Source organism: Delphinus delphis, chromosome 1, assembly GCF_949987515.2.
Source record: "Delphinus delphis chromosome 1, mDelDel1.2, whole genome shotgun sequence".
Taxonomy (NCBI): Eukaryota; Metazoa; Chordata; class Mammalia; order Artiodactyla; family Delphinidae; genus Delphinus; species Delphinus delphis.
The window spans coordinates 71,131,482-71,144,203 of NC_082683.1; the positions used below are offsets into that span (position 1 = coordinate 71,131,482).

A 12,722-nucleotide genomic window follows, 5' to 3' on the forward strand; every position below is an offset into this window, starting at 1 on the left:
CAGTAAGTCTGTCCTTTTTATTGCTGAATTTCCATTATAAGGGCACAACACTATTTGTATATCTATTTATACATTTAGGTCATTCCCACTTTTTGACTGTTATTAGTAAAGCTGCTATTTTCCCAAGTGATTGTACCATTTTATATTCCTAATAGCAATTAGAGTTCCAGTTGCTTCACATCCTCACCAGCATTTACAATTGTCTTTTCAAATGTCTTTTTAAATTTTAGCCGTTTTAGTGGTTTGTGGTGGAATCTCATTTTGGTTTTATTTTGCATTTGTATGGTTGCAAAGTTATGTTTTGCTGAAAACTGTTCCATCTTTTCATGTTCTTATTGGCCATTCATATATCTTTTTGTGAAGTATCTGATTTTTCCCATTTTGAGTTCTTTGTTTTATTATTGGATTATAAAGATTATTTATATATTCCTGATACAAATCTTTTGTCTCATATATGTATTCTGAATATATAGTCACTCAGCATGTGACTTTTCATTCTATTTTCTTAATGATATCTTGAGAGAAGCAGAAGTTTTTAATTTTGATAAAAAATCCTCATTACCCAGCTTCAACAACATCTAGCCAATCCTGTTTCACTTATTCCTCTCACCATTGTATTATTAAAGCAAACCCTAATATTATATTATTACTTTAAATACTTTAATATGTATCTTAGACTTTAAAAAAAAACAAGCCATTCTCATACTTTAAAAAAAAATCAAAAACAGGAAAGATAAAAAGGGGATTTCAGTTATTTGATTTTTGTAAATTTGTTAATACCTAATTTGTTTAACCAGGATACAAACAAGTTCATGTTGTACATTTGACTGATGCATTGCTCTTACTGGAAAGGAAGAGTTTTCCTTCTACCCTTCGAGGTTCTTTGGCTGGTCTAATAACCTCAGGTTTAAATACCACCCCCCAATACTTTCTGTTGCAGCTTATGAAAAGAAGCACATCATGTTTGATTGTCTTTCTTTGTGATCTTAAGATTGATTATGTGGTTTAGTTATTATCAGCCTAATCCAGCATAATAAAATTCCCTATCATTTATTTTCCCAATGGGCTTAGCAGCCAGCTTGATTATATACCTCAATTTAAGCTTAGTTATACTGCAGTAACAAAAACCCTAAAGTCACGGCAGCTCTCAACAACAAAGTTTATGACTGCTTTACTCCATGTCACCTGAGGCTTAGCTTTGCTTTGCTCCCTACCATCTTCAGTTGGCTCCATGTTGCTTTTACCCCGGGACGCAGGCTGATGGAACCTAGTACACTGCGGGTCTGCTGGCAGAGGTCCTAGTTTTTCCATTGTACACTGTATTACTTTTCTTCCCCTTTCCTCTCACTGCAGCCACTACTCAGTGATGAATTTGACAAACAGAAGGACAGAGAAATATATTAAAATCCCATCTTCAGCACTGGCTGTGAGTGAGGCTCTGGGTGGCTCTTCTATGAATCACGTGTGTTCACTTTCAGGAAATCTGTTGAACAAAACATATATTATGTCGGCTATACAAAAGTATAGAGAAAATCATAAATATCTGTGTAGCAGTCACCCACTGAGCCACATCTTAGCATTTTACCATATTTGCTTCAGGTTTTGGGGAAAAGAAATAGGTATATATAATCTGGACATCCCCTGGGTCCCCTCCTTCCTGATCAGATGAAGAAGAGGGTAACCATCATTCTTACTTTGTTAGCATTAGTAAGCTTTTATTTATTTATTTTTGCTCTACAGGTATGTACATTTAACTGTTATTTTTCATGTCTTTAATGTTAATGATTTCACACTATAAATGTAATTGTATAATTTTCCCTTGCCATTATATTTTTCATATTTATGCACATTGATATGTGCATCTCTAGTTCATTCATTTGCTCTAAGAATGCACAATTATTTAACTATGCCTGTGATAGATATTTTAGTGGCTTACACTTTTTTGCTGATATTATGAAAACTGTGGTGAAAGTTTTTGTATGCCTCTTACTCATACATTTGTGACTTTCAAGATATATATGCGTGCACACACACACAACCTAGAAATAGTTTTTGAGTGGTAGAGCATGCCCATGTTTAACTTTACTAAATACTGCCACGTTGCTTTCTAATGTTGTTTTACCAATTTACATTCTCACCAGTAATATCATTGTTCCCCGTCACTCTCTTTGTCAACACTTTATTATTGACATAAATTTTGTCATTCTAATAGATTTGAATTGATCACATTATTTGCAGTTCCCTGATTATTTAATTCATTTATTGGGTATTTTAATTTTCTCTCCTGTGAATTTCTTGTCCACAATTTTTTCCTGTCTATCTCTTTCTCTGTAGGTAATGCATTCTGGAAACTAACTCTTTGAAGATTATATAGTTTGCAAATGGTTATTCTGTCTGTGCCTTCTCTTTTGTACCTTGTTTATTAATCTTTTGTTTTACGGAATAATGAACTCAAATTATCAATCCTTTCTTTTAGGATTGACACTTTTGGGATCTTGTTTAAAAACTATAGTGTTTTGGGGGGATCAAGAAATTTTTATAGTGTTTTGGGGGGATCAAGAAATTTTTCTCTACTTTGCAGTGATAAAGATTTTATACTTTCTTTAGAAATGATAAAGCTTTGCCTTTTTACATTTATGTTTTTAATCCAACCTGAAATTTATTTTGTTTATAATATTAATGAGGGAACTAATTTCATTTTTTTCTATACAGATAATCAGTTGTTTCAGCACTTTCAGTGCACAAGCCATTCCTGTCCCCAGTGGTTTGTAAAGATATCTCTGTCATATATCAAGTTTCTGTACATGTTGGGAGTGTCTGTTTTACATTGTTGCTTTTGTTTTTGTTTCAATACTATTAATATCTGGTGAGTCCTTTCAACCCTGCTTCTTGAGGAATCAGATTCCTCTGGGCTGCTATTCGGCATGTCTCTTCCATGTGCATTTTAAAATCGTCTTGTCAAGTTCTACATACTCAAAGAAATCTTGTTGGAATTTTTATTAGAATTAGACTGAGTTTGTAGATAGATTTTGAACGAAGTGTCACAGATTTATCTGTTGAGTTCTCCCAGATTGGGCCATGATAGAATTCTCCATCTGTTGTTAGGTTTTCTAAGTTCTATATTTTTCCCAGTAATGTCTTGTACTTTTTCAATTAGGCGTATTCCTAGGAAACATACACTAATTTTTATTGTGAATAGTATTTTTTAAAAATTACATATTCCGGGGCTTCCCTGGTGGTGCAGTGGTTGAGAGTCCTGACGATGCAGGGGACATGGGTTCGTGCCCCAGTCCGGGAGGATCCCACGTGCCGCGGAGGGGCTGGGCCCGTGAGCCATGGCCGCTGAGCCTGCGCGTCCGGATCCTGTGCTCCGCAACGGGAGAGGCCACAGCAGTGGGAGGCCCACGTACCGCAAAAAAAAAATAAATAAATAAAAAAAACATATTCCAATTGTTTGCTGATTGGTGTACAGTTGATTTTGCTGATTGCAGACTTGCTAAATTCTTTTCCTTCTGATATTATAGAGTCTCCTGCCCATTACTATGTAGTTAAGTATATTTTCTATAAATAATGAACACATTGCTTTTTCCTCCCAGTCTTTGTACCTTTTATTTTTCTTGAATTACTGCCTTAGCGAGGTCCTTCAGTACAGTGCTAAATAAAACTTGTGATAGGAATGATCCTGACTTAAAAAAAATTGCTTTTAGAGTTTTGCATCATTTTTTTCCATAAGTTTGGATACATAACCATTACCTGATAACAAAACCTTTATCTAGGCAAGGAATTTTTCTTTTATTCTTACTGTTTCATAAAGATTTTTTATACTGAATGAGTGTTGAAATTTGTTGAATTCTTTCTGTTAATATTTTTCTTATTTAATTTCATAATTTGGTTAAAGACATTAATATATTTTCTAATGCATTAATTTCTATATGCCTTTTTGAGTTAAACTCAGTTTGTTCAGGATATTATATTTAAAGTGTATATATAATTTATTAACTATTTTTACATACTTTAAATAAGTGAGGATATCCTATAATTTCTCTCCTTTTACTGTTCTATGCATCAAGAGTATATATTAGTTTTGTGAAATGAGTTGAAAAACATTCTCTTATATTCACTGGAGCAGTTTGTTAAAGATTCAGTATATATTTAACCATGAGTTCATTTTCTTAAACGGTCATAAAGTATTGGGGTTTCTATTTATTTAAGTCAGTTTTGTGTTTCAAGAAAATTTTCCCTTTTGTCTGTCTGTTTATTTATTTATTTATAGTATAAAGTTGATTGTTGCATCTCTACTAAGATCTATATTAATGATCCTGTTTTTAAAAATTCAAATTATTAATTTTTTACTATGGACATGATTTTAAACTTTAATAAGTAAATATTTGTTGAATGAAATTAAGTCTTTGTACATGTGTATCTATATTTGGAAAATTTACTGAAAACTTAAAGGATTTCCTTTTTTTACCCTGTCTTCTGTCTTGTTTTAAGAATAATTAATAATTGAGAACCCCTTTTAGTGTGAAGAAGAGAGAGGTATATATTAAATTTATATTTTTGTCACTCATTCCCTTCACCCACTACCCACAAACATGGAATCTGTTATGAGGACAGGTGATCATCCACATACCCACCTGCTTAATCTTTCTAAGCAAAGTATCTCTACCAGCTTCTGCAGCTGATAAAATTCTAGGAGTTATATGACTCTCATTATAAACTTATATTTCAGGTGCTTGACATGTGGTCTCATAGCTTATAAAAATTTCCAATGTTATGATTTCATATTTACAGCTGAATCTGTATGTATTTTGCACAACAAAGTTGAGAAAGATTTTTAAAAAATAGCATCCAAGAGTTACTCTGTAATGGTATGAGTCCATTTTGCTAAAAAGAGAGTGGGTGGATTCATTATACTCGTGTGTGTGTGTGTGTGTGTGTGTGCGCACATGCATGGCACATACAACACTTACACACATGTTTGTCTAAGTATAGAAATAGCTATTCAAGGGTATATGCCATCAGAGAGGGTGAAATTCAGAGGAAAATGTATGGACTGTATTTATTGAATTATGTGTTACTTTTTAAAATTCAAATACTGAAATGAAAAATTTTCATCCAGTTCCTCTCATTTCATCAATAAATGGCACATTCTAATTACTAATATGAAATAGTTTTCTTTAGTGGAAACAATGATACTTTTTCATTCTTTTAAATAATCATATGCTGATATAAAGTATTGCAGTCTTTATTGGAGTTACAGTAGACAGCATTTATGTTGAAGATGTTACTATTGTATTTTTTAAACAAAGTTAAACAACATTGGTCTTGTTGATCACATAAATGTTCTTAATGTTTATGCATTGTCTTGTTTTTCTTACATGTTTTCCAGTGTTGCTACTTCATTTGAATTTTTGAACTTTGGATTATACTGTAGTGGTTAGCAAACTTTTTCTATAAAAGTCCAAGTAGTACACATTTTAAACTTTGCAGGCTATGTGGTCTAAGCTGCAAATACTTAACAGCCATAGACACTATGTTCATGGGTAATCATGGCTGTGTCCCAGTAAAACTTAATTTACCCAAACAAGTGGCAGGCCAGATTTGGCCCACAGGTCCTATTTTGCCCAACTTGAATATGTAAAAATTGATCATTGCTAGTGAGAATTAATGGGAAGTTTGAACATAATGCCAGACATTTTCTCTTGAATAATGCTATGCTGAGCTCCCTACTTTTAGAAACCAGAGAAAACCTATTACTGCAAAGTTGATCTATGTAATCTTATGTATTAAAATGTGTTATATACATAGAACTAGATGTCTACATGCAATAAAGGCTTCACATTTATAGTTCGTATTTTGTTTTACCATTACCAAGTGATGGTCGTTGAAAATTACTTAACATAGAGTCAAAAATCATTTTGAAATATTTTTGTTTAACTTAATGATTTAAATGAAACTTTGATAGTCGTGTACTATAAATCCGACACTCATATTCGTAGGCTAAAAGACTGGAATTAGTTGACAAAAGATATAAAACTATGAAGAAAATGTTAAAATGCTTACACCAAAATTTTTAGAGTAGTAAAGTTTAAGACCTCTTAGAATAAGTTGTTTGTTCATGATTTTGTTGGACTTGAACACTAAAGTTTTTTACGTAGAAAAGAAGGAAAACTGGTTTCTTTGCAATTATCATTTGCCTCTTTGTAGTTGAATTTAGAGAATACCCCATTTTTCCCCTTCCTTTATCTTCTGCCTTATCCAGTTCTGGAAGTTGCAGTGCTCAGTACAGAAGGACAGGTCCAAGACTTCAAATTTCCTCTGGGCATCAAAGGGGCAGGCAGCTCAATCCAACTCTCTGCGAATACCGTCAAACAGAACAGCAGGAATGGTAAGATGGAACAAAGTCTTTTAAAAATTGATAGGGTTTTTGTTCAGTTAAACCTATTAATTCTAAAATACTGAGTGTTTGACTCCTAATATAACAATTACAGCTTAGCATTTATAAGCAGATTTAAAGTAATGCCTTCTCTTTCCCAGTAAACTTAATCTGAATAAAGATTCCATAAGGATTTGTTTCATTTTATTCTTATTTTATTGTATCTCATCTTATTCAGAAGCATATTTTCTGTAAAGACATATGACTTTTTACCTTCCTAGGTCTTGCAAAGTTGGTGTTCATCATTTACCGGAGTCTGGGACAGTTCCTTAGTACAGAAAATGCAACCATAAAACTGGGTGCTGACTTTATCGGTCGAAATAGCACCATTGCAGTGAATTCCCATGTCATTTCAGTTTCAATCAATAAAGAATCCAGCCGAGTATACTTGACAGATCCTGTGCTTTTTACCCTACCACACATTGATGTAAGTTATGTATGCTAATGAAGTAGTGGAAAATTATAAAACCAGTGAGGAAGGAAAGCAAAACTAACATGCTAGAGATAGAGAGAGGGGGAATGGGGAAGTGGCAGAGAGGAAAGAAAAGGCCTTCCCATTTGAATTTCAAATGTTGGACTAGGTCAGAGACACAAGTTTATTTAAGTCTGTGAACATAAAATTAAATGAGCCTGGTTCAGTGATTATTAGAATTTAAGTGTATTCTTAATGAAAGCTAATTCAGTAATCAACAGGAAAATGTAAATGACTATAATTTGTTTTAGAATGAAAATTAACTGTTACCCTAGCAGCACGATAGCTCTGCCTTTTTAGTATGACAGGTCTTTTTGGTTTGTTTGTTTGTTTACAGATCATATAAACACAATTGTTATCAAGCCCTGTGTTTTTAAAAATATAGAGTCGAAGAGATGCGATTCCTCTGCTGTGCCTTAGAATGCAAGTTGGTAGCTAAAAACACTGTGTTGGAAGATTGTCTGCAGAATTTGGCTGTTGTTATAGTAGAGAGAAAAAGTGCCCATAGATAGCCACGTGAATCTCCAGAATTCATTAGTGAACAATACGTTTGTGTGGCTATTCTCTTCTTATATCTTCCGCAGTTGCTTCACTCTCTTAAGAGCTTGACATACTAACTACAGGATTCAAATTGTCCCTATTGGGTCATTTAGAGCAAAAATGGGCCCCAAACAAAATAGATTTTAAAACACTTGGTCCTTACAGAATTTTCTCAGAACAAATTCATGGCTTTAATTTTGTCAGAAAAGAAAAAAAAAATGATTCTGATGGACCATCAGTATGTAAAATCATAAGATGGAAATTGTAATTGTGTAAAATGGGTCTTTGGTAATTTAGAGTACACTTTAGAGTGTTTTGGACTATAAAGCCCCTTTTAAGTTAGATATCTGCCTTGTATAACATAGTCTACAGTTCTGCTGATGAAAAACTTTATAGTCCGAAACATGAAAAGTTTAATCTAAATTACCTTTTACACATATTAAACAATGGCTATTGCCATCTTAGAGTGTAAAATCCTAATTTTACCTTGTCATTTTATTTCCCAGCCTGACAATTATTTCAATGCAAACTGCTCCTTCTGGAACTACTCAGAGAGAACTATGATGGGATATTGGTCTACCCAGGGCTGCAAGCTGGTTGACACTAATAAAACTCGTACAACGTGTGCGTGCAGCCACCTAACCAATTTTGCAATTCTCATGGCCCACAGGAAAATTTCAGTAAGTATTTGCACTTCTAATTAGTAGCAGAGAAAAACCTCAGAGATTCAAAACAGCTTGTGTAGTAGTCCCTTCTTTGGGTGTTTATCGTAACTAAAAAGCAAACAAAGTAATGTGGATTTCTAATTGCTTTTACATTGTCCATATATTTTAGGAAGTCTTGGCACTATATTTATTGCTACATCTCAAAATCATGTGCTTTATAGACTCGTTCTAAGTTTTTCCCTTTGGGCAGGTGTCAGGCAGAGGCCGTCAGGGATTTAAAAAATGAACAGCAATAGGTTATGCGAAAGAGACAGAAGGCTCTAAAGTTTAACATGCCCTCACCATCTTGAATGTTTGAATCTCATTTCAAAACTTTTGTTTTAAATTTCCTAACGACTTTGCACACTGTGCCAGACTGCAGATTTTGAAAGATCAGAATGGCTTCCGGAATATTTCTTAGTATTCATTTCTTCTTGTGATTAAGAGAACATAAGCCAGGAGATAAAACTATTTAAGAACTATAACATGAAAGCTCTCAGATCTATTATGTGCTTAACTTTTAGTATATATATATATATATAATATAAAAACTCAAGGAGAAACTTAAAATTTGACTACTTGTTAGCCTGGCAAGTCATTAAAATGCCAATTATTTTGAAATAACTAAGTAGTCTTTAATCTGTTGTAAAATGTTTTCTGTATGTTTATGTAAGTAATTATTGTGGTCATAATTTTCTAGGTAAAATCTACTTTCATAGATCATTCTTTGAATATAAAAATCAATAAGATAATATTGAACTCTGTTATATGATCGTAATTTTTTTTTTTTTAGTATTGAGCCCTGTTTGAACACACATGAATATTCAGAGAGTTTAGTATTAAAAGTTGAGCTATCACATGTGAAACCTATCTTACCCTTAGTTAATGTAATGCAGGAATACTAAAGTTCCTCATTTTTTTAATTTTCAGTACAAAGATGGAGTTCACGAATTACTTCTTACAGTCATCACCTGGGTGGGAATTGTCATTTCCCTTGTTTGTCTGGCTATCTGCATCTTCACCTTCTGCTTTTTCCGTGGTCTACAGAGTGACCGTAATACAATTCACAAGAACCTTTGTATCAACCTTTTCATTGCTGAATTTATTTTCCTAATAGGCATTGATAAGACAAAATACATGGTAAGTACTCCTTCTGTTTGTTGACCTTGGATCTCTGAGAATTATTATTATAACAGGTGTATCCACATATGCTGCTGTTAATATTTGACCTTGTAACTTACAATAATTGACATGGCAATACTGAAGGATAATTTGTAATAAAACACAACCCAATCATTAAGTAATATTATTATGAGTTAATTCATTTCTTGTATTAAGGTACAGTTGCATTTTTCTGGGTTGTTATTAAAACACGTAATTTGAATAGAAGAATGCTGGGTATGCTAAAATGAAAAGATCCGATTTTTAAATTTTTCATTTTGTTTACATAGTCATTCTAACCAGTGATCATTTCCTCATATTCTGAGCAATTTATTCACCATCATGAGGTCTCAGTGTCACAAAGAGAACTTAATAATTAGTTAATGCTTTACTCTGTATTCATCTGCACTGGGATGAATTTGAGAATGTTCCATGTATAACAAGAAAATGATGTTAAGTAATTAGAGCTGGGATATTTATCATTAAAGCAAATTTTAAAAAATTCTGTAGTAGAAAAAAATAGAAATAATATATTTGGAAACAACTGTTCTAAAGATTTGTAAAGCAACTTATCTACAAGTAGAATATTCAGATATAAAAATGAATAGTTCTGGAAGAGAAATTAATATGTTTTCTTATTTGCACTTACTTTTGCTTTAAATAATAATGTCTTACAATGATGATATTTCTAGTACACCTAGCATTACACTCCATAAGCATTAAGCCAAATTTGGCAGTATTTTCATTTATGGAAAAAAAAATTTTTAAGAAGCAGTATTTTCTCTAAATACTGGTATATCTTAAAGACAGTAGTGAGTAGTATTGGTGAATATTGTTTAGTTTTAGAGTGGGCTGTTTATATTCCCGTATTCTCTTGTGTTTTTTGCTTCTTTCCTTTATAGATAGCATGCCCAATATTTGCAGGACTTCTACACTTTTTCTTTCTGGCTGCTTTTGCTTGGATGTGCCTAGAAGGTGTGCAGCTCTATCTGATGTTAGTTGAAGTTTTTGAAAGTGAATATTCAAGGAAGAAATATTACTATGTTGCCGGTTACTTGTTTCCTGCCACAGTGGTTGGCGTTTCAGCTGCTATTGACTATAAGAGCTATGGAACAGAAAAAGCGTAAGTAATTGCAAGTGACCTGAGTGTTTTTCAAGTGAATAACTTTTTAAAGCCTGTGAGCTGTCAGTGAGGGTCCCTGACAGACTAAAATAGCATCTGAAAGCCTTATTGGTAAGAAAATGGGCATGCCATGCACAAGTTACAATCAAATCTTTTGTAATTTTCTAGGTTGAGAGGATTTGTACTCTGGCAAGGCATATTCTAAATTATGGACTTCTTTTTAACACAAAAGATTGACCTCTAACAAATTGAAAAAGTAAATAACTTTTTGGCCTTAGAAAGATAGTAGTAAAAATTTTTCTGAACTTAAAGCATCTGACAGGTTTAACTATTCAGTTTTTAAGCTAATGTTTCATTAGCTCTCTTTGTGCAGCCGACCCTCTAGGTAACTCTCGTTCTGAGTTGTGACAGTACCACATTCCAGCCCATATGTTTTACTTTGATAATATTTTATCAGGCAGTTTGAAAGGATTAAAATAAGTCACTGTCATTCATTTATAAAAAAATATTTTTATGGAAAGTGACAGAAGGTAGGCCATGTTTCTAAGGATTTTATTTGCTAGAGGCATGAATTTGCTTTCCAATTCTGTTTATTTTTTCCTTTGATAAAATTAGTTATATAAAGATTCTTTGGACTAAAGAAAGCTTTTTGACTACACAGATGATGAAAGACAAATAAAAGAAATTCATTGAGGATTTGATGTTATATGAAAAATGAACCACTAAGTATAATCTGTCTTAATAAGTTTATGCATCATTTACTCTAATACAGTATGAATTCTATGCTTTGATTTTTTTTTTCTAGTATTCATCCATTCCCAGTTGAGGTGTTATATTTGTGCTATACTGTTTTGCAACAAACATTACATCTGACCACTTATTTTTTTAATCTCTTATGTTCCATAGGGTTAAACATTTTAGCTCAGATACAGATCTAAAGGCAAATTTTGAAGATAAGAACTTTTTAAAAATGAGACAATTTGGAATACCAAGTTTCGCGTATTTCTTAGTAAAGTCAGAGGTCTTACATCAGGATTGGGGTGGAGGGGAGTTATTATTTTCCCCATATAAGCATAATTATGCATGTCTTTATCAAATTTAAAACCTAAAGTGAAGAACAGTAGAATTATTCAAATTGTTCTTGCCCATGATAAATTAATTTTTAAAGGTAAGTGTAAAGATGCTTTTGCTTGTTAGATTTTTAAAATTTTGCTTTACTTGTGATATTGAGCATCCATTGAAGCTACTTAATATTCTTTTCTTTTCATAATAGTTGCTGGCTTCATGTTGATAACTATTTCATATGGAGTTTCATTGGACCTGTTACCTTCATTATTCTGGTAAGCAGACTCTATTTTTCCTTCATTTTTAGCTTGCTGCTTTATCAGTACAATTGAAACAGGGATAATTTGTTTTACTGTTAATTTATCTGTGCATTCAAAGATTTATAAGCATGTCTAGCTTACAGAATAAAATTATGTAGTATATTTTACATTCGATATCATTATTGAGAGTTTATACACTTGCTAATTAGTACTATTTTTAAAAACACTCTTTCCTTTAAGAAATACTTTTCCCTCATTTGTAATTTAATTTGCAAAAATGTCAGGTCTTAATCTTTATGTTAAGATTGTATGATTTTAAAGTAGTTTGATAATTAGAAAGGAATAACTGATATGTATAGTATATTTTGGTTTTGAGTAGTGGAATTTTTTGTTAAGAGGTTTAGTTCACAAAGTTACATCTTTAAAATCTATAGTATTAGCTCTGCACCAAGCCTGTGTAGCATTTATGAATTGAATGTTTTATGGAAGTAAAAGAACATTAGCTTAATATTTATTATCTTCATTTCCACATAGGAATTTAGTACTTTTAAATAAATGTCCACACCCTAAATTCTTTTTAGGGCATAAAAAAGGTTTTTTTAAGCCTAGCGTAATAAATAAATATTAAATAAATTTAAACTCATTAGAAATAAAATTACTTTTCTAAGACTTAAAATACCAAATAAAAATATTGGTTTCTAAGAAATTTTATTTTAAAATAAACCTGATACAACTTAAGTATAATGACATTAAGATATTTTTTAACTTAAATTATCAGTAGTCAAATATTTCAAATATAGTTGAAATTTTTTAAAAAAGCTAAAATATTTGGATTTAAAACTTCACTCGGTTTTAGCATCATGCTGTTACAAATAGGTGTTATTGACCATTAGAAGACTGAAAATGAAACAAGTTTATATATTGCCTATAACTGTTTATTCCTATTAAGGTTTTTTCT

At 32.1% G+C, this 12,722-nt stretch overlaps 1 protein-coding gene across 13 annotated transcripts in view; it reads left to right on the top strand.

Moving 5' to 3' along the window:
• The window catches only part of ADGRL2 (adhesion G protein-coupled receptor L2), a 179,698-nt gene that overhangs the window by 147,690 nt on the left and 19,286 nt on the right, over positions 1-12,722 (top strand). For all 13 annotated transcript variants that reach the window (XM_060024192.1, XM_060024220.1, XM_060024203.1 and 10 more), the window contains 6 exons: positions 6,266-6,391; positions 6,661-6,866; positions 7,958-8,131; positions 9,086-9,295; positions 10,219-10,439; positions 11,713-11,779. In XM_060024192.1, coding sequence (XP_059880175.1) covers positions 6,266-6,391; positions 6,661-6,866; positions 7,958-8,131; positions 9,086-9,295; positions 10,219-10,439; positions 11,713-11,779 — 1,004 coding nt within the window. The remainder of the gene's footprint in view (positions 1-6,265; positions 6,392-6,660; positions 6,867-7,957; positions 8,132-9,085; positions 9,296-10,218; positions 10,440-11,712; positions 11,780-12,722) is intronic.